The sequence below is a fragment of the Lycium ferocissimum genome, chromosome 7, assembly GCF_029784015.1.
Source record: "Lycium ferocissimum isolate CSIRO_LF1 chromosome 7, AGI_CSIRO_Lferr_CH_V1, whole genome shotgun sequence".
Taxonomy (NCBI): domain Eukaryota; kingdom Viridiplantae; phylum Streptophyta; class Magnoliopsida; order Solanales; family Solanaceae; genus Lycium; species Lycium ferocissimum.
The window spans coordinates 19,928,656-19,954,056 of NC_081348.1; the positions used below are offsets into that span (position 1 = coordinate 19,928,656).

Below are 25,401 nucleotides of genomic sequence, written 5' to 3' on the forward strand. Positions count from 1 at the left end.
CTAAAACCCTATCACTTTCTTGGAATTTCTTGGTTTGGAGAACTTTAATGTGTTTCACACTCTTGATTTTGTTGGTTTGATGAAGTTGATCATCAATTTCTCTTGGGTTCTTGTGGATGAAAAGTGGAGAGAGTTCTAGAGAATTCTTGAGTAGTGAAGTGATAAAATGAAATGAATTAAATGGCGGGTCCTTATATCAACGTTTAAAAAATGTAAGACGGTATTCTACGGACAACATACGGTCCGTATAAATTATACTGACCGTGTGTCTGGCCGTAAATCTGGTCCAGTGAAGTGTGCTATTCTGGGCTGATTATACGGCCAGTATAATTTATACGGCCAGTATGTTGGGCCGTATAATGCCCAGTTCGTCCGAACTCATTCCCGTTGACTCGTTTGATCTCCAATCCTTATGAAACCTTCTTGGCACTTGTTTAACACCTCATTAGAAATCTAAGGGACGTTATAACTCTTCTCCAAAACATCATTAAGTCATCATTAACTTGTTACTCGTAAATCTTTCCCAACACACAACATATAACTTACTTTCCTTAACAACTTTCGTCTCCTACCTTAAATGTCTTTGAAATCTCGTTTAGAATCATCAAAGGTTATTTCTCACTTATCAAAACATCATATACGTCATGCCCTTCGTTAGTCTACTCACTGTACGCTAACGGGAAATTTCTAAGGTGTAACATCGAGCCTCGGTAGAAATTTCAATTTCTTCGTGGGCTCTCCTTCTCAGTTTCCGACACCGAGTTTTTTTTAATTTTCCTCTAACTCGACCTTATATCGCTCAAAAAGCACTTCGAACATCATCGCTTTTACGACTAGCTAGGCCTGAAGCCCATCGTTGTCTCCAATGGCGGCCTCGAGGTCACTCTTCAGTTTCTCATTTGCTTGGGCTCGACCCTCGGCTTTCTCTTGGGAAACACAATAGTCTTTCTCAAAGGTCTTTCGGACTCGAGTCACAAATTTCTCCTCCATAGTTGCTGACCTACCTTTACGGAATCCGGTCTACGCCTCCTCGGTGGGAAATAGTGGCCTCTAACTCACCGAGCTTTGTGGCATATTCGGAGTTCCCTCGGCTGAGCTGCTTATTGTCCTCTTCCAGGACTTTTTTCTTTTGGGCTGAATTATCGAGCTCATTCTTCAACCGAAGATTCTCCTCTTTAGTTGCTTCGAGTTCGGCTCGGAGGGTCGGAGGAGCAACGACTTGGCTAAGTTGATGTACTTTTGAGAAAGTTTGAGCTTCTCGATCTCTCCCCCCGAGCATCTAACCGGCCCGTAAATCATCTATCTCGTCTTTGAGCTCGAAGAAAACCTTCGTTCACAAGCACAACAACCTGCAAAAATAAAGTAAACAAGGTTAGAGATCGGAAGACAGTGAAAGTTACACCAAATAAATTAAAACTTATTGAAAGGAGGGAGAAAGAATGTTCACCCGGTTGCCATCATGCATACCCTCGTTGAGAAGGCACTACCACGAGAGTCCGTCTATCTTTTCTTTGTTGGACTCTGCCGCAAGAGGTCGTAGATAACTGGCCACCCCTACGGGGAAAGACAAAAAACTCGCAATCTTGGAGCCGGTGACTACGGTCGCCAGTGGTCCTCCCGCCCGCACTTTCGAGCCAAAAAAAGTCTACAAGTCCCTGACCTCGAACCTGACTCGATGGAAGTAGGCCTCATGATGCTCGTGGAATAGTAGAGACGTCCAAACTCCGAGGCTTCCCGCAGTTACGGCAGAGAGTATTCGCAAACACGTCATCAAGTTCTCCGCTCCGAGAATGGGCCGGGAAGATGATGATTCGTTTCGCCCTTTCCGGCCCATTTTACCAAAGGCGCCACCTCGGGTGAAGTGTTGCCCAAAACGTCGATTAGTTCGACGGCCCTTATGCGAACCGGGGCTTGGAGATATTCGGTTATTGGGGGGAAGGGGTTCAACCTCCCCACCTGTGGCTGAGCTCCGCAAATCAGCTGCGGCACTCTCCTCCGGGACCTCCACCGAAGTTGTTTCAGCTCCGGTAGTAGCAACAACAGAAGGGTCCAATCCGATGTTCGCGATCTAAACGTCGTCTTCGGGGTCATCCCTCAAGCCTCGAGCCTCGGATGAACCTGCGGCATCCTTCGAGCTCTTCTTTCTTTTCTGACCCCTAGACTTGGGTTTTTTCTTCTTCTTTTCGGCCGCAATGAGCCACGCCGATCTTGAAATATTGAAATTCTAGGACCCCGTGTGGTGTATGTCGGGTACTCGGTGCGGGGCGGTAGGGTTGAAGAGCGTCTACCCAAACCACGAATGTGAGAGGATTAAATCAAAAGAAAGTTGAACGAAAGAAAATAACAAGGAGCGTTAGGAAGAGAAAGATACCGTGATTTGCAGGCGGCCCACCGGTCGCAGACGGAGTCTTTCCATGTCAACCTTCCGGATGTTCGCGCATAATTTTTTTTCGATCCACTTGGTAAACCCGGGGGTCGCCTCAAAGACACGTAAAAGGGAGATAAGTCCTATAAAACTTTCGTTTGTCATTCCACCTTTCGGGGAAAGGCATGTACTCCTCCGGTATAATGTCCTCGGTCCTAACCCGAACAAAATGCTTGTACAAGGCCCGATCTCTGTTCTCATCGACGCAGGAAAGAATGGGGTTCCTCCCCCGTTTGGAAAGATTTATAACTCCGCCACGAAAGAGCCTCGGGCAATATAGCTGGATCGTACGGTGCGGGGGGCGTTATCGACTTAAAGATTTTAAGACAAGCCACTATCCTCCAAACATTCGGGTCTATTTGAGCAAGGCATACTTCATATGTCCAACACATCTCGAGGATAATCGGATCTATTAGAGGGTTAAGCTTCAAAGTGAAAAGGTATGTGTAAATATATGAAAACCCCTCCTTAAAGTCAATGACTGCCTCGTCTTTATCAGGAGCAATAATCTCTATGGGGCGGTTATCCCAACCGCATTCAGTTCGGACTTTGGGAAGATGAGCCTCTCCGATTGATGATAGGTATCGTCTCACGTTGAAATCCCGGTCTAATTTCTTTACAGCTGTTTTAATGGCGAACTCATGGTTGAAATTGTATCTTGAGAGGATTATGTCTTTAGCCATGGGTTCGAAAGAGCTGGTTTGTGCTTTGTCGCCGGGGCTGGTGACGGGTTCTGCATTCGGAGAAGAAAACGAAGGAACGTTTTGGGAAGTAGAGTCGGTATTCATTGCCATTTCTTGAGTTTGGGAAGTCAGAGTATGAAGATATGAAGATTTGAAGACTAAAAATATGGAGATATGAAGATTTGGAGATGAACAGATGAAGTTAAGAAGGATTAACGAAGATTTTCTAGAAAATGGAGAAGATTTTGGGTCTCGGATAGATTTTCTCAGAGAATTTAGAAGACTCAGAATTTCGAAACAAGATTCAAAGAGAAGCACGAATAAAAGAGAGGGAAAAAGTGAAAAAAGAAGGGTGAAAAGTGAAAAATGAAATCACTGTAACGCCTTTTATAGATAAAAATTAGAGGCGGTTACTGAAGTCATCCAACCAGGAGGAGACACGTGTCCGAAGTCAGAAAGACGTGACATGAAGGGACATTTCGTTTCTCGCCTGTTTTCAAAGAGAGGTTTACTAAGGAAGTCACCGAGTAACCGTTCCACTTCCCGTCACTTTGGTGAAACTTCGATCTGAGAAGTGTGGGACTATCTGTATACGGTAAAAACCGAAGCAATTTGCATTCGGTAGGCAAAGTAAATATTCGCATTTTATCGGAAGCACAGATCGAAGAGGAATGAGGTCGTTAGACTCGGGTAAGATCGAAGGGAACGGGCAGGAGTTGTGAGTCTTTCCCAACTAAGTGTCAAAAATCGAGGTATGTTGATAAGCGCGAGAAAACGGCGAGCACGAGAGCGAACACTCGGCATAGGCTCGGAGTATAAGATTTATGGGCCAGGCCACATGTCACCTAATCGTTCCGCCATTTGCGCTGACAACAGTACAGATGTCAGAATGTCCGTACGGACGCCGCCTTATCCATTTTAGGGTTTTCTTAGAAAGGCCTTTTTTAGATTGTACTAAGGCCTATCTATTTGTAGTTATAAATAGGGGTGTACCCCCTTCATTTTAAGGTTAGCTTTTCATTATTCTTCACACTTGTAATCTGAAAAAGGAGGCAGTGGAACTTTCTCAAGTGATTGGCTCGGGTTAAAGAAGCAATCTCCAAAACCGGACCAGTTCTCAGAGTTTACAAATTTGGTTTCTTAAGCTTTATTTACTATTATTCATCAATACACGTTTATCATTTGCTTACTATTGTTATACATAGCCTATTAATCAAACCACATATCCTATAAACTACTTACAAATTTAATTGTTACCATTTTTACGGGTAAACATAGTCCTTCCTTGAATGCATCCTTTGAAAATCGACCTCTGGTAAGCAGGCATTTCTCTTTGCATACTGCAAAACATGAAAGAGACTGTTGTACTCCTTACACTAGCTCTGAAATGCTGCATTCTATCTGCTTTTCTAGTTAGCAACTTATCCAGAAACAAATGTATTTCTGAACTCCCATTTTGGAACGAAAATGGGAGTGTTGCGCCCTTTAATCCCCACAGGCACTTACATGCACGATGAATTGGTGTAGTTATACCAAGTAATTGCTTATATTATTACAAAGATGAAAATAAATACAAAATTTTCATTTATCACCCACGCGAAATTTTTTTTTACATCAGAGACATTTCCTATTCATGATAAATCTTTTCACTTACAAGTAGATGAATGATAGTAGAGATAATGGATCAAAAACCTCCTAACCTACCACATTTTTATTTGATTCATACTTAAACTATGCCTAGTTTAGGTTATCCCCCGAACTATAACCTTCACGTGATTAACCACCCTAAACTATCACGTTTTTATTACGTTCGTACTTAAACTATGCCTAGTTCACATTACCCTCTGAGTTATAGCTTTTAGGTGCTACATCCCCTGCTCATTATATGTTAGGTAAGTGTGTTCACACTCCAAAAACTTTTAAAAATGCCAAGTGGCACTACACGTGTTATTTAATTATTATATTTTCGAATTTTGTTTAGATTATTAATGATTTTAGTTATAACACAAAATTCTATCTAAATAAGAAAAAAAAAAGTTAAAAAAAAAAAAAGAATTGAAAGGGAGATAAAAATGTAAAGAGAAAAACCTAAGGGATGCAAATTTTGTCCCATTTCTCTTAGATCTCTCTGGCTATAGAGAAACTGAAGTGTCACCCCCCGAATCTAGGTGAGGTGGACAGGCACCAAGTGCCTTATTTGACTGAGCGACACACTTATAAACCTGCCATATTTACAATGTCTAGGTATGAACAACTCCAAAACAAACACACACACATACACACGGGCCTACAAGGCCTCAACCTGTACAAACATCTGACTAACATACTACGACTGACCATAGGTGTACGTACGTCTACAAAAGTCTCTAAGAGCATCTGACATACGTAACATGATCGGGACACGGCCCCGGCCTACTCATGAAGTCTATATACACAAACAAAACACAAGACCCCTAGACTCGGTTGCATTCTGGAAGATATAGAGTCTTACCGATCAACTACTGGATACAGGAACTGCCTACTGTGGAGGTCCGTCAAACTGTTTATCGAGCATGAAATACACGTTGCGCAAAGGGACGCCAGTACAAAAATATCTTTGTGTATGTAAGGCAACTGAAGAATCATTAAATAAGTGATGTAATCAAGTGAGGGAATACTAAAAGAAACAACTGAAAACAAGAAGTATCATGGGCAACCTACAAGACCATATGTTATATCTTTACCAACATGAGTACGTCGCGTAGTCTTGTAGGTTAATCGTTCTGAACCCATTGGGAGCAATATTACACAACTTGCATATCTAGTCTACAGTACACAAATCGTGTAATCACACAGTAATTGTTCTACTAGGTCATAGTAAAATCTCATACGTATGTGCTAGCTACCAGACTAGTGAGTCTCTGTCTACTCGACTAGCGAGACGGTACATTATGTATCTACCCAACTAGCGAGCCGGTACATCATGTATCTACCCGACGAATGAGCCGGTGACTGTCAGGCTAGTGATCCCGTAACTACCAGGCTATCAAGCCTATATCTATTAGGCTAGCACACTTGCAACTACCATATGGTACAGGGTTACAACAGTTGAACAGCAAAATTCACCCAATAGCTGAGAGAATTGAGTTTTACAATGTATGCAGAAAAGATGCAATTAAACTTTATCCTTGTCGTTGGTGATCACGTCTCAAAAAACCAAAATGAAATGAATAGAAATAATTTCGTTGCTTGATGGCAGCTACAATTTTATGTGGTGTGTGCTTTTCTAGCATAACAATGAGTTTACAACATGACTTCTGTAGCAAGAGGCAGACGTCCTCTTCCTGCATTCTTGCTGATCTTTAGTGCCATTTAAATATGACGGGAAAAACTATAACTATGAAAGTGTAATTAAATCTCAAACTAAAACGAAAAATTTCTGTTGATCAGTTGATGCAATTTAGCAAGAATCACCCTGGACAGAAGCCGCTAATAAGATTTGGCAAATATTGCAACTTCATCTGCTGAATTGCCCGTCATCAAGCACTTCATCGGTCCCTCAGGCTGCTCAAAAGGGAAACATCTAATGGTTGCCCCTGTTTCTTCTTTCACCTTCAATTCTTCCTCGTCACTGTTTTTTTTCAGTATGGCATCAAACACGTCAGTCCGACATCACCGACAAAATATACAAGGAATGAACGAACTATGGACACCAGATACAAAAGAAAGTATAAGAAGAGGTTTACCCGGCTGACCAAGGCCCCCTTGCCCATTTTCCTTGAGCTATTGCCTCCTTAAGCTCATTATAGGAATACACGTCCACAATGTTACTGGAATGATATGATTGGGCAACAGAAAATCAGAAAGAATCTCAATATCCAACACAAGAGACGCATGAAACACAAACACTAAAGCAAATGGTGATGCGTAAATCTTTGATAGGTAATTGTACATTACACATTTTATATTCTGTATACCTGTAATATTGAGCTTGAACTTTGATAACTAGCAAAAATCTCTGTGAAGGTTGATTTTCACTTAAACCACTAACATGCCTAAAAGCCTGTTAAGGCTCGCCTAACTTGCATACAGAAGGCAGAATTGATTCTTTTTTTTTGAAACTGGTAGAAGGCAGAATTGATTCGATCTGTAAAAATTATATTGGATTCTATTAACGAGTTGCAAACTTAGAATTATCGATCTGAATTTTTCACATTGATTAAGTGTTCAAATTTCAGCTTGTATTTTTGAGCTTAGTCACAGGGCATCGATCTTCGATGTTTTTAGAGGCAAAATAGATGTTCATCTTACATTAAGCAACCTGGTCCTAGAGCTATTACACTGAGGAATTTTCGTTTATCTTTTTTTTCTTTTTAAAAAAAAAAAAAAAAAAAAAAACTGATACAATAAATTTTTTCGTTTATCTTTGTTGGAATACTTTTAGGACAGACGCGTGCTTCATTGGAGTAAGTTCTCTTGTTTTCGCCCATGACATTTCTAGTAATTTAGGTCAAATTTTCTTTCCATGGCCCTAGACATTTTTTCTTTGATAAATAAAGAGATACAACCCTAGCCCTCTTGCTCAGGGATCCTCTAAAACTAGAACTTCTCTAAATCTCTAAAATAAAGAGACTTAGGCAAACACAAGACCAAATGTAAGTGTACAACTGTGTCTAGCTAAACTTGGTATCATCTCATTTGCTATTCTTAGCTAAGCCCACACTAACTATGGGAGACTATAGGTCTTCTGAGACAATTTCCCTCAATAGGATTTTATGTCTATGTCGTCCTCGTTTACCTTCTCCAATCATAGTGTGGCACCTGCAAAGCGGTGCATATAGAGGTTTATCTCGTCAAAACTTTTAAACGACCTTCTCTCAGTTTTACCTCTACGTGTGCTACTTACACTTATGTTAGACGATCTTGTTTCTAACTGCGTCCAATTTTGCTTAATATCCGCATTTCTATGACTTATATCTTGTGAATATGCTTGGCTTAGAAGTCTCACATACTCCCATATTGCTTGTCTTACAACCATTTCATAGAACTTGCCTTTCCTATCACATAACACTTCCATAGCACTTCCATCTTAGCCATTTCTATTTTCAAAAGAAAAAGTTCAGACATCCTATTATAATTCCAAGAGATACATCTATAATACCTAGAAGATTGAGCTTGGATATTTGAATTGGTTGTGTTTAGGCAGCATATGACCGTCTAATCTCACTTTGGAATCTTCTTATAGGGCTAATCTCGTCTGCATCTATTGTCTTACTTCTACTTATCGTAAAACCTATTGCATTAGCTTTCTATAGTTCCAACTTTCATGATTGACTCTCTTGGTAGTTTTGTTTCGCCAATCAACATAATATCAAATGCAAAACATGCACCATAGCAATTTGATGTATACTATTGGTTAGCTCATCCGAAGAGGAGCCTTGGAGCAACAGTAAAGTTGTCTCCGTGTGACCTAATGGTCACGGGTTTGAGCCGCGGATGCAGCCACTAATGTCTACATCACACCCTTGGGGTGTGGCCTTTCCCTAGACCCTGCTAAAGCGGGATGCTTAGTGCACCGGGCTGCCCTCTATTGGTTAGCTCATCTCTAACAGAGACAAACAAGTATGAACTTTTAAATCTCAGTTATAATCCCATTGTTACGGAAAATCACTCTACCTTTTTCAACTATTCTCACAGTTGTGACCACTCCTACATACATATCTTTTATGGCATTTTTATAGTTCTTTTCAAGTACTGACAAAATTAGAAATCCTACAAGGTGATGCCTCACGCCTTGAGACATCCACCTTGCTCCAACATAGCCAAACATCTTGTCTGCGCTAACATAACAAAACTTGTACAAGTCATCCAATTAATTATACAAGTTTCTGAAAAAATGTAGTGAAAAAAAAAAAAAAAAAAAGCACAACTTTTATAAGGTCATCCAAGTAGTGGTACAAGGCTCTAAAGGAAATTTACTGAGACGGTCTTGAAAACCGAAGTATTTTGTGAAATATCGGGGGTTCGAATCCCTCTGCATCCGCGAGGTCATAAGTTCTCTCTTGCCTTATCTATAGATAAGAACGAATCGGATCGACTCGACTGATATGATATATGGAATGGTAGTTTATGGAATTATTATAGGAGGTTGGTCTAGTAATTAGGGGGCGGCCATTTGGTCACCTATGATACTGGGACCAATAGGTTCAAAATGGGTTTGTGCTGTAGGTGTTGAACGATCTCGCCAATCTTATCTATGTCACAGGTTTGATGAGAATAAATCATAACTTGTAGAAGGTCGTCCAACTAATGGTACAAGTTCTAAAGGAAATGTGTCCACTACAAGTTATCGTCAAATAAAAGACGAATGGAAGAAAAAGTTTACAGCAGAAAATGCAGTTCATCACTTCATTGTATTGACAGCAAAATAACAAAATGGTTAGAACTTACCTATCACGAAAAGTGGTTGCCCTTTCCAAAAGCGATGATTGGACCTCATTCAACTTGTCTTTGACGTAAGCCACCAGCGCTGAAGGATCCATGGATATTCCAAAAACTTTACCTTCCTTTCCAGGAACATCTCTTCTAGAGATGACGACGGTTCCACTTGAAACATCTCGCGGACCAATTTCAATCCTCAAAGGGACTCCCTACATAGGAGGAAGGTGTATTACAGGGCATTATCAAACAATCAATTCATAGTTGGCCCTAGTCATGATGGCTGATAAAGCCTAGAACCATGTACACCAACTTTCAGCACAGATTATATCATCTTAATCCAAGAAAACTGTCAGAACTAGATAAAGAACTTCATCCAAGGAAGAGAAATTTCATCAGAAACTAAGGCCTACAACCGCAAGCATTTTAGAACTGCCGGTGACTAAAACACCTAGCTATTTACTTGATGAAACAGTAAAATGCATGTTCTCTTAGTTTTATTTTGGTAGTCATTTCCTCTGAACTTTAGGTCGTTCTCTTGAAAATTCTGAATTTCTATAGGTCAATACACACCTTCATTTCATAGAAGTTGAATTTCCACCCAGGTGTTCTTTGATCAGTGTCATCAATCTTCACTTTTATCCCTGCAGCTTGTAAAGTTTCTTTCACAGATGATGAAGCAGTCAGAACTCCTGTCTTCTCATTGTCCTTCTTCCATATTGGGACAATAACGACCTGGGAGCACTCAACAAGAAAATATTCAATCACCATGAGCCACGAGTCGAAATTGCCATCTACAGAATTCCCTTATATGCATTAGCAGACAAGATAACGGAAGAAATAAGCAGCTAGCAATCCAAAATAGAACACAGAGCAGGGTATACAGCAGATCAACTCATCTTTTGTCCACACGATTATTCAGAATTTCCTATTATTGTCATACTACTGGAGCATGGTGATCCACAATCAAAACCTTTAATTCCGTGACCCAACAAGTCTTGAGACGATTACTCAAAACTTGCTAGATATGAAAATTAACCAATTAAAAAGAAGTTCTAGAAACCTGCACAGGTGCCAGCCTTGGGGGCAGCAGCAAACCAGCGTCATCCCCATGTGTCATGATGATACCTCCCACAAAGCGAGTGCTAATTGCCCATGATGTTTGCCATACATGCTGTCGTTGCCCATTTTCATCTGTGAACTGTTTAAACATTACAACCGTTATACTAAAGATAACCCTTAAACGTAGAGGGTGATGATAGACTTTAAGCAAAATAATTATAGGACCAAAACAGAAATTTCAGTATTTCAAAACATTTGCATCCTATACATGAGTTGTCGCATGGAAAGAGTGATGTCATGGGTTGGCTCAGAAAATTCTCACACAAATTTTGAGCTCCTATATGCAGTTGAAATTTAGCAAAAGTTACCCTATCCACCCAACTATCAGAAAGATGAAGTGGTTAGATCCCAAAGAAGTCGTAAAGGAGCAATGTCACCAAATACTAGGCGATTCTTCCCATTTGTTCAAGCCTTGTGGACAGAGTTACCTGGTACCTATGCAATTGGAAGGTAGCATGTAACCCGTGGAACTAGTCAAGGTGTGCGCAAATTGGCGCGGACAGCATGGTAATAAGAAAAATGGAAAAGGAAAAATTGGACTTTGAAAAGGAATCACAGGAAATCACAGAGGAATCCAAAACACAAATCCTACAGAATGTCACCAAGAGAAAAGGAGTGGGCCAGGGTTTTGCTAGTCATCAATAAGGAATTGCACGAGTAAGCATCTCTAAGTTTAATCATTTACTTGTCACTTTAGTTTGCACCAATCAGTACTGCCATGTTGACATTAATTCTTAGAAGTGGAAAATGGAGACTTGAGCATAAGTGTTAGTAATTTTGACACTTGTATGATTTGAGCTTAGAAAAAATTCTTTAATCTTGGAGGAGACAAGCCATGAAATTTGGAGGAAACAGGAGTTGTAACAGGTGAATCATAAGTGAAAGCAAAGACAAGGGACATGACTGTATTGGCTAAATACTCTTTGATATCTGATATTTGGAACGAAACTTGGCTATCATGTATATTAAATCTCTTGGCTCAAGCATTTAAAACTACACAAAAGTTCACTACTAACTCATCCTAACAGTTAGAGATCACGACCCTTGGCCAACCCAACCATGTCTGACTGCTGATCTTCAAACATGTTTAACAGCAACACGAGATAACTCACTCAATATAAAAATTGAAATGGTCCTTAAAGTATGAGAATTCACTACAAAGTATCATAAATACTTCGATTGAAGGCAATTGTGAACATATTTATATTGTTACAGTCCAAATTTACCTGTGTTCCAAACGCACGGGAAAAATTCTGACCAAGGTTGTGGCTTGTGCCCGCCTGTAAAGCCTTCCTATCTCCCATCATTGCTTCAATTGTATAGGTCGTTGAAGCACCGGCAAACGTCTCCACCCTCGATTTCCGACCTGCAATAACAGGTATTGCAGCTTGCTCATAAGCAAATTTTGTATATACATCGATCATCTGCATTGCCTGAAGTACAGTACGTAGCAATGTGTTATATAAAAACTCTAACTGGAGAATACTTTGCATATAAAACAAGATAAAGACCTCTTCTTCTGCCTCTTCTGCAGTAGCGTGGGCAGTATGGCCCTCCTGCCAAAGAAATTCAAGTGTCCTAATAAATGGTTTGGTTCGCATCTCCCATCTCGTGACATTTGCCCACTGAAAATACATTAAATGAGATAATATGAGAATCAGAATAGTCTCACTTCTCAGAAGTAACACAGTAAAAATGAAGGATGTAATTGGAAGAACCTGATTGATCATGAGAGGAAGGTCACGGTAACTATGAATCCATTGAGTAAACATATGATTCACAATTGTTTCACTAGTAGGTCTCACCTGCCAGAACCTCAAAAAGATAAAAGATCAAACCCATACTCAGATCATAATGTTGAAATACAGCCAGCATTAAAGATGATGTATCTAACATTAAGTTTTCTTTATTTCTAAAAGATAATATTTCTCAAAATCTTAGTAACATCCCATGAATAAGAATCTTTCGAAATGTAGCCATCTGAAATGAGAACGTTGTTCATGATTCAAGAATGGAGGAATTTATTTTCTTGATCTAGATGGACCAAATCAGCTACATCTCCAAAAGGTGGGGTATTTGCAATTTTTCATTGACTAGGTAAGGGTAGTATTTGTAATTTACCAGCACATATTTTTTCCTTACCCACTCTCCTCCAATCAGTTTTATTGCATTACAAGGATAAAATGATCCCTAATAGCGCACACACAATTTTAATAGTACACTATACGAGGCATGTCAACAAGGAGCAGAAAGGTAAATAAACATGATAAAAGGCAGTGATACTTACCACAAGCTTTTCTTCAAGTTCTTTTCCTCCTCCAACAGTAACAAGAGCTAATTCTGGACTGAAACCCTCAACATGACTAGCTTCTTTCTCAATGAAGGAATATGGTATAAACTGAAATAATAATTGCATGAATGGCACATTATTAGACTAAAACAGCAAGCAAAATATCCAATAAAATCGCAATATTAATAAATTTGAACTCGGGTAATCAAAAGAAAAATTGAGAAGTCATGTGAACTGCCATAGCACTCTCCGTTGACAAAGTTGAACAAGTCATCCTAAGGAAAAATCACCTTTAAACTTTTGTATACAATATTTGAGCGACAAAGAAAAATTATCAAATTTGTGCAATAACTGAGTAAAAAAGATGATAGCAACATGTAAGAGAAAAAGTGATAATATGTTTGGTTTGGCGCCACAAAGGGGAGCATCTGTTGGTGCCATAAATAATATTATCATATTTACTTCTTCTTCTTTTTTATCAAGGAAAATTTGGACCATTTCTCGATTTGTGCGTGTCATCCTTGCGCAGAGCCCATGCTAATTTTCTCTATATCGTTCCAATTTTATCGGATGTCATACTATTATCATATATTCTTTTTATATGTAATATCATCATTTCTTTTTGCCAACTCTAGTGCTACCTCTTTTAACAGAAAACCTTCACTAATAATCATGGCACTGTCAACACACTAAAAAAAGAAGAAAAAATAGCAACTCAGATTTGTGGCAGTGTTATCAACATGATGAAAACCATAAGCTAATTTCGTCTTTGCAGCTCCACTATGCTCGTGTGCTTTATGAATTAAGGCAAAAGATACATAACTTAATGCTCACGTGTACATGCTAACCCCAAAAATGAATCTACCTTGAAAACATGCCAATATTTTTTCAAAGCAGATGAATTTGCAAGGTAAAGCCCACAAGTTTCATCATTTACAAGATACATAATAACTCACACATCAACCAACAGACAACTCCTAGTATAACCCACAAAACATCAATTTTCAGGTTACACTCATAGTTACTAATTAATGAAATTCTAATTCACAAGGAGAACAAAATGTCAAAAGAAGAGGACTCCACAGGTTGAAAGAATAACTCCACCTGCGGGAAGTACATATTACTGTGTCCAGTTTCCTTAAACTTCACATTCATGTACTCCTGCACCAATCAACAATTAACAAACCCAATCAAAACAGAACTCTTAGATTATGTTCAACCAAAAAACCAGAGAGAAAAGAAAGAAGTTCCAAAATGAATAATGGGGCTTCATAATAAGATCGAACCATCTAATTTTCAATTCATTTTGGAAATTAGTTCCTTATTTTCCAAATATGCAAACTTTACATACTCAAAAACTATTAAAGTACCCGGAATTGAAGCAAATGCAAGAATGCCCTGACCCTGTTGGCAAGAAAAGAGGAACATGCTCGGGGTACTCCAAAATTGTTTTAATACAAACACGTTGGCGAAATTCCTTTTTTTTTTCTTCTTGCAAATGAACAATAATAGGCTTCCAGTTATAAGGTCAAACCCTCTAAAGTTTTGAATTCATCTCGGGCATTAATCCTAATCTTTTAAAAATTAAATCTTTACATACCCAAAAACCTTAGAATTACTACAAACCCGCAATTTCAAAAATTAAAAATTATAAGAGAATGGTCTTAGTGATAAAGAATAAGAATTACTCCCTCCGTCCCAATTTAAGTGTCTTACTTTTCTTTGGTCTGTCACCACCAAAAAAAAAAAAAAAAAAAGTGCATCTTTCTATAGTATTTAACAATTTGACAATTCAAACATCCTACGTGGCAAGCTTAAAACTAAAATACTTAAATTGGGACGGGGAAGTATCTAGCATTCATAGAGTAATATTACCATGTTCATATAAAAGGGAAAGCAGGGATAATATTGGGGTACCTGTATAGCTTCCCAGATAGCATAACCATAGGGCCTAATAACCATAGTACCACGAACAGGACCATAATCAGCAAGCTCAGCATTAGCAATTACATCCAAATACCAAGCATTAAAATCCTCTGAACGTGGAGTTATCACTCTCTCTTTATCAACAACTGCACCCACCACTTTCTCGGCCGTGGAGAAAGGTCGCCGGAGAGGTAACCGGAGCCGCTGTTTTATCGCCGGCGCCGGCGCCGGCGACCTGACAGTGAAGAATGAAGTTAAAGCGGGTAGCCTTAGAGCCCCCATTTTGGATTTCTTGGTGAGTGGACTCTACTCTCTGGCCAAAGGATTGTTAATAGGCCTTTAGATGAGGAATTTTGGAGAAAATGACATAAATGGTCCCTTAGGTTTTAGTTTAGGTTTCAAAATAGCCTTTTTTTAAGGGCATGTGTATAACAATTTTGATCCTTTAAGTTTGCTAAAAGTTGACACTAATAGACTACGTCAAATATTTGTTAAAATTAATTTGTTAGATTTGATGAGAATTATGGGGAAAAAAAATTATACAGGGTATACTTAGGGGATTATTAGGCCTTGAGATGAGGAATTTTTCTTCTTTTTTCTTTTTTTTTTTGGGACTAAAAAAAATATCCAAAACTTCTATAGGGGGATGAAGGAAATTTTGAAACAATTCTGATCGGGGAATTGCCAATTTTTGGGGTTTTTTCTTCTTCTTTTCTAAGAAAGGTATAGTAGATTTTTGGGTTAATAACACTTTTATAACTTTGTTTACCAAGTTTATTTTTAAAAGTCTTCATGTGTATTTTTTAAAGATTTTCAAAAAGTCTTTTAGGTGAAACTATTTTTTAGCTTACAAAAACTACTTCCATATTCCCTGCAAAACACTTATTTTATCCCAAAATTTGCACAAAGACTTTATTTTTTTTCAAATAAGCACTTATTGAAAAAATAGACTTTTGGATTTTTTAAAATAAACTTGGCCAAAGCAGATTAATTAAATTAATCTAGCAACACGTTAATCATGTCTTGTTGGTAAGTCTGCATAATTATTAAAGTTTTTTAGTCACATACTTGAATAATTTTTAAAGAATAAATTATTTGTAAGGAAGGACAGTTGGCAAATACAAAGGGACACAAGATTCGATATTCACTAAAAAAGAAACTTTGGAGGTTTAAAATAAATACAGCCTGTGTTTGGTATGAAGGGAAATATTTTTTGAAAAATGTTTTTCAATTTTTCATTTCAAATTTTTTGAAAAATATTTTTTCTAAAAAAATGACTTCCCTAATAGAAGTAGAAAAATTAAATTCCGCAATTGAATTTCACATTCATTGTTTCTTGTCCACCTTCCAATACACCTCATCTTCACTCCCACCATTGTAGCTCCCATCCCCACCAACCACTAGCCCACATTCCCAACCCCACCTCCCATAGTACTTGTTTGGGTTATAGACAAATGATTTTAGCATAATACATGGGGCACTAATTGTAATTAGTAAGACTTCATAAACGTTTTAATTGGAAATGAAATTGTGACTTCAAAGTTATATCAATTGTACATATATTAAAATCAGCGAATAATTTTATTTAAATGTTGAACAACAAAAATATCCTTTAAATGTTGATCGATTTTTATGCACTTAATTAATTACACAACACTATAACATTAATGTACAAAAACGTAAATTATTTCATTACTTGTATCGTCCAAATCAAAATATAAAATGGTGGAAGACTATTCGTAATCAAAATCTTATAAAAAGCAAATCCGTAAATATAGGAAGTCTCAGAGACTCCTTTCAGTAAGACTATTTATTGTTGGAAGCAGACTCCAAGGTTGGAGATTGTAGTTTTTTCAGATTTCAAAGTTAAATATTGTAATTAAATTTTCAATAAAATTAATAGTGATCACTGAGAATTTTATTCGATATGGAGCTATATATTTACAGTAATAAAAGTCACATAACAAATACAAGGAAATAATAATGATTTGCTTGAAGCTTATTGAATTTTATTTCAATCGACCAAAATATTGATCGATATTTATGCCCTTAAAAAGCTAGATTAGTTAAAAATAATAATCATCTTTTGGATAAAATAGTAATATCTAGACTTTGCCTAACGTTAGACTTTGAATTTAACTAAAATGTTGACTAACATGAATTCTTATGGACTCCTCATAGGAATCCACTTTGCTTTTTATTCATATATCAATATCAATTTGATTTTTCTCAAAGAGTACTAACTTCATCAATATTAGGAATTCAAGACGGTTAGGAATTTTGGGCTTTGGCACTAAAGTTCCGCAAAGCTGCTGTACTCGACTGTTGGTCCGCCTAAAACACGGTAAGCGCTAAAAGGTCTATAAATCTATAAAAATACATGCTTAAGATTCTAATACTCTGTTAATGCTAAATTCTGAACAAAATTATATTTTTAAGATTATATTGTAACGAGTCGATCCTGAAAAAGGAAGATTATTTTTAGTATATGGACCTGAAAAAAAATGAGTAGGGGGAAAATATTTATAGAATAAAAACCTTATATCTATTATATCATTTTTTTTGTAGATTATTTATATGGATTTTAGTTTATCATTTATTAAATCATTGAAGAATAGTTAGTTTCATTAAGAAAATTATAAATTATCGAGATCATGCTAAGATTAAAATCTTAATATTATAGTTGGGGCTTATGTGCGAGGCACGTACATAGAGACTAATTGTATATAGAGAGAATAGGTTAAAACTCACCTAAATGATCATCATTTTGCGAGTTTTTTGCCTAAATTGTTGGATTAAAAAAATTCTTTTAGATTGAAAATCCCCCAATGATGTGGCAAAATGTTTGGGATACTTACTGAGAGGCATGTGGGAGGTGGAAAAAGTTTTAAAATGAGTCCACCCAGCACACTGGGTTCATGGTAGTTCAGGAAAGGGGGGGGGGGGGGTTGTAGACACCCAATAGTTTAGCTATGAAATCCGTAAAATTGTGATAGTTTATGTGAAATTTTAACATATCCACTCAAATTCTTTTCACGTGTACTGTCATTGGAACTTTTTGGAAGAACTTTTGGAGCGTTATGTTCATGTAGCATGCCATAATCCTCCAGGAGATATTTTAATTTTGAGTTCATGACGGTTCTGTAAACGCCCAATAATTTAGGTAAGAAACTCGAAAAATAATAACAGATTTATGAAGATTTTAACCTATTCACTTTTGTAAAGGCCAAACCCATGCTAACAGTATTATGCGTCGTCCACTTCTTTCACTCGAGCACCTAAAGTGGACCTTGTTTCATTTAGACACCCCCAAAGTGGCAATACATTCCCAGTTTAGACAATTTTTGCACCGAGATTTTAAATCCCAAACGCGTGTATATCGGTGGTATCCTAAGTGGATTAAGTGACCAATTACATTGTGCCGTTTCATTTAAATTTTGCTAACTCAATTAATAATGTGCCAACTCATTTGCCAACTCAATTAATGATGTCAAACTCATATGCCAACTCATTTTAATTGGCCACATCTCGCACACGCGGGCAAATCAACTAAAGACCAAATTAGGGCTCAAAATTACCCATTTCCATACGCACACTTCTTGTGCAAACGATCGTGCGATTTCCCGAAAACCGAGGTAAAATTTTCATCGATTTCGTTCAATATCTTCTCCATTTTTAGTTAATTCTTAGTTAATAATAACTCATAAGGTATTATTTTCATTTATTTGCGATGTTTTAGTCCTGAAATCGACCACTTTGGACTTTGTTCGTTTCAACTTCATTTGCGACATTGGAGAAATTTAAGGTTCTATTGAACTTTTCTCGTATTTGTATGCTATATTGTGTTTAAATTAGGGTGTTTTGGTACGAAACTAGTTGTTATCACTTTATTTGTTTACTAGGGTTTATTTGGGAATTTCAGTGTCAAAGTTAGGGTTTTTTTGGGTATTTCCTATTGCTTGTGTGTTGTGGGTTGTTGGGGAATAAAATGGACGACTATATTCTTACTTGTTTTCGCCTATGAGGTACAGTCGTGGAAGACCCTGTAGTGGGTCCCACGTACAAAGGGGAATTAGAGGTCTTTGGTGCTGCCATCGACAAAGACCATTTTAGTATTGTTGAGTTGAAAGCATACACTAAAGATCTTGGGTACACAAATGTCCCTTGGATTCTACTCTGCAAAAGGTTGATGATAGTGCCTTTGTTCACTTACTTGATAGACAATTACTAGGGCTTGTGAATGATTTAAAACATGGTGATGAGTTTGATGTGTTGTGGTCCATGGCATTGATGAGTGGATGAGTTGCCACAACCAATTGGTTTGTTGGTAGGGCGGAGGTGATATTTGTATTAATGACCCACATGTGGCACCGATGAAGCTAGGGGCAACACATGTGAGTGGAAGGGGTATAAATCGATGTAAATGTTCCGGATAGGCCGAAACATTTCCAAAAAGGAGGGCCGAAACACCTCGAAAGGAGGTGAAGCATTTCCAACTCCAAATGTGGGTGAAACGAGATCCAAATAGGGGTGAACAGATCCTAATGGGGGTGAAACGGATCCAAATGGGGTGAAACAAATTTGAATGGGGAGTGAAACGGTCTGAATGGTCTTAAACAAATCTGAATGGAACACTGCAACAAATAGGATCAATCGGATGTTGCTATTAGTTAAGAAGATCGAAGATTTTCCGGATCTTGATGATTCAGATGTTGATGAAGAATTGAGAAACCTTAGAGTCGAAAGAGGAGTAAAAGGAACCCTAATCCTAGAAAGAAAAAAAATAACACAGAGAAATACCATTAGGTGTTTTGGTGTTGATAGAGGCTTTGAAGATATTGGTAGAAATAAGTCTCAGCTAGGTATGTGGGAAGATTAGGTGGAGATGAGGATTATATTGACGATTGATTGTGGTGGTGATGACGAGTAATGATGAGTTAGATCTTGTCTTTTAAGGGGTGTTGATCTACCGTGAGAAGGAGAGAACGCAGGTCGGTATGATCCGGCTTGTGTAGTTGCTTTTTTGAACTTGGTATGGTTTTTGAAAATGAAAAAGTATTTAGGAAAGCATTGGCTGATTATGCAATAGAATCACAAGTTAGTCTTAAGTTAAGGCCTAATCAACTTGGTAAAGTAAGGGCTCGGTGTAAGGGTATGAAACGGCGAGCTGGTTGTGTTATCGCAAAACAGATAGAGATTCGGTGACTTTATGATTAGAGCTACCATCCCGTACGCAAGTGTACAACCTAACAAGAACAAAAATGTGTAACACCAAATGGCTTCCGCTAGGATTTAAGGATGAAATAATTAAGCAACCATCTTTTTGAGAATATGGGAAATACAAGACATGTGCGGGGATAAGTTAGGACTTTATGTTGGTAGGACAATTTGCTACGCGCAGCTAAAATGCGAGATACTAAGAGAGTGTACATGGGTGATTGGAATTTAGAGTTTAAATTGTGTGACTATTCGATATGATAAAACGGACAAATCACGGTAGTTGTTTGGGTGAGGATGGACGAGAGAAAGTTGTCCGGGGGTAAGAATTTGTTTGTGTACTTCTATGTCTGCTTGGATGCGTTGAAGAAGGGGTGGATGGAAGGTTGTAGGAGAATAATAGGTTTGATGGGTGTTTTCTAAAAGGGTGCTTGTAAAGGTGAGCTGGCAATCGGCTAGTTAGCAAGAATGGAAACAATCGGATGTTTCCTATGCACAGGCGATTGTTGACTCGGAAAACTAAGCATAGTTGGAGTTTTTTCATTAATTACTTGAAAGAGGATCTACGGTTAGATGCGGAGAAGGTCTTCTTGTGATGGCATCATGCAAAAGGTAATGTACATAGTAACTTGTTTAATTTCTCACTTGTTTTCTTCTTGTTAGTGTTTATTTAATAATTTCTTTTCTTTGAAGGGTTTTAAATGCTGTTTAGAAGAATTTGTTACCCCGATGCGAGCATAGGAGATGTGCACCAGACACATCCGGTCCAATTGGCATAAAGAATGGAAGGGTGAAGAGAGAAGAAAACAATTTTTGGAGATGTTTAAGGCCAGGTTTGAAGTGAAATTCGAGTGGGAAGCTTGATAAAATGAGCAAACTTGGTAAAGATATTTGTCTTGATTTATTGCATTATCCGAGAAAAATCATGGTGAGGGCATACTTTAAAGAGCATTCTAAGTGTGATGTTTGTTGAGAATAACACGGTGAAACCTTCATCTACGGATCTTGTCTTGTAGACCAAATCAATTATAACCGTGTTGGAGGAAATTAGAGAAAGATAATGACTAGACAACGTGATATGATTAAGTTGCCAACACTTGGATATACGAGATTTCACATGGCTAGACTTACCTTAGAGGATAATAAGGAAATGGCTAGGGGCTGCACGGTTCTTTGGAATGCTTTGTTGGATTTGAGATTGGAGAGGGTGAGTATAGGCATACGATTACTTGTAACATGAGTACTAAGAGTTGTAGTTGTAGAACTTGGCAATTGAGAGGAATTCCATGCCAACGTGCCGTTTGTGCATACCACGTAGAACCGTAGCCCGAACACTTTGTGGAGCATTGGTATAGGAAGGATACATTCTTAAAGGCATATAGTCATTTCATCCAACCAATTCCAAATATGAAGATGTGGCCCGAAACAAACAATCCAAAGATTGAGCCTCGCTAAATCCAATACGTGCACGCCGGCGAAGAAGAAAAGAACAAAAGGCAAAGATGAACCAAAAAGATGAGGTATGGAAAGGTGTCCGGAAAGGGGGAAAATAACTTGTTCAAAGTGTCATCAACAAGGACATAACAAGAAATATTGCAAGGTAAAATAGTTTTCTTTGAGTTGGTTAACTTGTTTATCATGTATTTTGGGTTTTTAAGTTGGTTCTTGCCTTTAAATATGCAGTTGTGCAGTGCGAAGCACTAGCAAAGTTTACAAGACCCTGTAAGACCTAGCCAACCGCTTTCTGACTTAAGCCGGCTACGCACTTCAGCGGTTTGTGATGATACTGTAAAGTTAGGAGGGTGAGTCAATCAAAAAAGTTAGTTAAGCTCGAAAGCCGGCCAGCCCCTACGGATACAAGTATTCTACGTAAAGAGGAATAACAAGTCAACTACCTCTGAAGAAGACAATTCTTGACGGAAGAGAGCCAAGGTTAGAAGCGAGAGGAACACTGTGAAAGTAGGGGACACTGAAGAGCGGTGATGTTGGATTTGGCATATACACAAGTACAAAGTGGAACTCAAATACTAAATGTAAGCCAATTCTAACTTTGGTCTCTAAAACACAACTACGTGTAACAAACCGACTATGCTTCATTTTTTCTGCTAAAATGCAGCCGAACGTCTAGCCAAAGGATTTAGAACCGCTTACGAGGATGACGCAAGTCCAACATACAGACCTTGGTTATAAGTTTTTTAGAGGATTGAGATGGAAAAACAAGGAAGGCATCGTCCCCCGATTAGGACGGATGTGCTAAGAAGAAGAAGAAGAAATGGCGGATTAGGATAGGATGTAGTACTTAATTGGCAATGTAATATGGCACGAAACAATTCTCTTTTGGATGGTTATTTTGGCAATACGTATCTTGTATGTGCAATAAACAATTTGCGGTATTTTAATGTTTGCTTTTGGCTACTTGTATGCTAACTTTGAGCTCATTCTTCACGTAATATGTAGCTACTATTTGGGGTTACATTGTTGGTGTTTAAGCGATTTGTGCTAATGTAATTATAAGCTGTTGGTGTTAAATAACATTGCTCTACCGTTGTTGGCAATAATATGTAGTATAAACTTATTGGAAGCAGCCAGGTTTTTATCTCGTATGTGAGCTCAACAGAGTATTGTTGGCAAATACGGCATAGATAAAATCAACATTTCATTTAACGTTTTCATTCAAAATCTTTGGATTTACATGGTGTTGTTAGCCAAAGTTCGGCCATGCAAAATACAAAATTGTCACAACAATCGAACTTAAATTTACATTCCAAGAATCCTAACAATATTACAACTACACAACTTAGCGAAGGCAACTACTTGGGGGCATGTATTGTCTCGCTCCATCTAACAATTTGGCTTGATTTTCCATATCCCGAGCATCACAAAACCACCTTGATAATGGCGCTTGACAATGAGCATATTTCCGCTTCAATTTCTTTTCTCTTCAAAAGCCTTCACTTTCTTCAACAAACCCCACATCACCCTATTTGTCACAAGCAGGTGCCTATCTTCCATCCAAACGAAATAATCACAACCACCCATTTTCTACAAAACCAATTTTCAACCCAATAATTAATCATCTAATAAATAATTAAATAAGGAATGAATGAAGATATAAGTTTACCTTTGGTATTTTACAACATAAAAATGCGACACAGGTTTAATTGGGTCAAGAAGTCTTCAATAATGCTTATTACCCACATCTACAATATCGGGCATGTTCATCAAAACTCCCATTGAAAAGAGTCGGATAAGCTCGACATAATAGTAACAACAATGGAAGAACGTAACGTGATGAACCAAAATATTAGAAGCGAGAAAATATTAGCTTGAATTTGAGGAAAAAATTGATCATGAAAAGGGGCTAAAAATTAGGGTAAATTGGATTCAATTTTGAAGTGGGGAAGATGATATATATAAAGGGAAGTAATAATACCGTTGGTCGCCACATAGGATTAAAAAAGGTTTACGCGTTTTTTTTTGACCGATAACACGCGACATGCTAACGGTGCAAAAATTGTCTAAGCCAGGCAAGTATTACCCACCCTGGGTGTCTAAATGAAAGCAATTAAAACTTTGGTCCTTTTTGTGAAAGAAGTGGATGATTAGATGTCGCCGATGGTTTGGCCTTATGTAAAAGTGTGAGTTAGATCCGTTCAGGGTATTAATTTAAATAACAGTTACTTTATGGGTTAAAAAATTGGTCCAAATTTATGTGTAACTTGAGCGTTACAAGTTGCAATATTTATTGTATACATTAATCGTATGGGATATTTTCCGATCAATATTACGATTGTGATGTGTGTCTACATCAAAGTTATATCTAACAAAATGATAACTTAATCTAAGGAAGTCATTATTAAAAAAAAAAAAAAAAAAATCGCAATCTGATTAGGTGTCGCATAAGTGGTAAAACTTAAGTATTGTGACTTTTTTAAAGAAAAATGTCAAAGTGAAGTCAAATCACATAGTTAGTCAATTTCATTTCATCGAACATATTTCACACCTTTAAAACTGGAGGCATGGGCGGTTGTTTTACTGTGAGGACTTTAAGCCCATTAATTTTTCTTAAGTATTTCAAAATAAACTATACTTAGAAGTATGAAAATTTACAATATACTTAGAAGTATGAAAATTTACAATTTTAATATATTTAAAATTTCTTTCTCTGACTATACAATGTATATTAACTCAAACGAGATTTCTTTGTTGAGTATGCATAATTCCATGTTACAATTTAATTTTGTTTTTTACCCGCTATTTCGGATTCGCATACGGCCTTGGACTGATTGATTCGTGTCGTGTAAATCCCGATTCTCAATGCTCTATCCTTAATTAAAGGTGTCGCGTCGGAGTACTAGGAATAGAATTGCTTTTAATAAACACCACTTTAATATTTGCGAAATAGGACTTTCATGCATAGACAAATTCAAACTCAAACATTAATCGAGTTCAGAACTTTAATACAACATACTTAATGAGTTCAATTCTTTGTATTTATTTAATAAATTTTTAACATATATACAAGGTCTGAATCAAAATTACCTTGTTCGGATAAACCCACGAGTTTATCTTTGGATCGATCCATGTTATAGGTTGTAAACCTGAATTAATCAAATTCCAAAACAAATATCATACACTGAATGAGAAATCAAAAAAGTTCGAAGACTATTCCTGTCTTTGTTGGTGAAATGCCAAACAATCTTCCTTCCTGCCAACATAGATATATGTCATCGTTATACAGAAGTTTTTTGACACTATGATACTTCTTACACCAATGCAATTATGAAGAGGCAACCGAATAGAAAAAGAAAAAAAAATAAGGACCAAAAAAACAAAGACAAGAAAGATGTTAACGAATCTGAGGAATCCAATAATGATTGAGTAATTCAATAGCTAGAACAGGAATTCAATGGAAGAATTCGAGTGAATAGCTCAATTTGATGAAAAAGATAGAAATGAGAGAGAAAGTAGAGTTCTTGTATTAAGAATCAAAGTAATATCAAGGAATGATTACAATTGTGGAATCTTGAACTACTTATAGCTAATTAAAACATTTCTCATAACCAACTCTAACGACTTTCATGATGACCTATTCAAAATATTTCTAACTAAGCTATTAATGGACTAACTAATTGGATGTGGACAAAACCTCAACGTTTTCCCCTTCAATATCATGTATCGTTCCCCTTCCCCAAAAGATCCTTGTCCCCAAATTAAAACCCCAAAAAAAATTTTTAAAATTGTCTTTACAATAAGACAAATCCATTTAACCAAACCAAAATGGAATTTTCGAATCTTCCGAAAATTTTTTAAATTTTATC

At 37.4% G+C, this 25,401-nt stretch overlaps 1 protein-coding gene and 1 non-coding gene across 3 annotated transcripts in view; both read right to left on the reverse strand.

The window, feature by feature from the left end:
• LOC132063678 (proline--tRNA ligase, chloroplastic/mitochondrial-like) overlaps positions 1-15,164 on the reverse strand; it is a 64,541-nt gene extending 49,377 nt beyond the window's left edge. The window contains exons 1-11 of one of the 2 annotated variants that reach the window (XM_059456345.1): positions 14,855-15,164; positions 14,042-14,098; positions 12,935-13,045; positions 12,366-12,452; positions 12,159-12,272; positions 11,874-12,080; positions 10,589-10,726; positions 10,099-10,260; positions 9,538-9,737; positions 6,834-6,917; positions 6,562-6,718 (exon numbers count right to left, since the gene is read on the reverse strand). In XM_059456345.1, coding sequence (XP_059312328.1) covers positions 6,577-6,718; positions 6,834-6,917; positions 9,538-9,737; positions 10,099-10,260; positions 10,589-10,726; positions 11,874-12,080; positions 12,159-12,272; positions 12,366-12,452; positions 12,935-13,045; positions 14,042-14,098; positions 14,855-15,145 — 1,593 coding nt within the window. In that variant the 5' untranslated portion in view covers positions 15,146-15,164 and the 3' untranslated portion in view covers positions 6,562-6,576. Of the gene's footprint in view, positions 1-6,561; positions 6,719-6,833; positions 6,918-9,537; positions 9,738-10,098; positions 10,261-10,588; positions 10,727-11,873; positions 12,081-12,133; positions 12,273-12,365; positions 12,453-12,934; positions 13,046-14,041; positions 14,099-14,854 lie in introns of both variants that reach the window. The other variant, XM_059456346.1, reaches the window with a different exon arrangement.
• LOC132065840 (U6 spliceosomal RNA) lies at positions 13,421-13,525 on the reverse strand. Its single transcript, XR_009416813.1, has one exon. It is a non-coding gene; the product is annotated as a U6 spliceosomal RNA (small nuclear RNA).
• Positions 15,165-25,401: the final 10,237 nt, after the last annotated feature.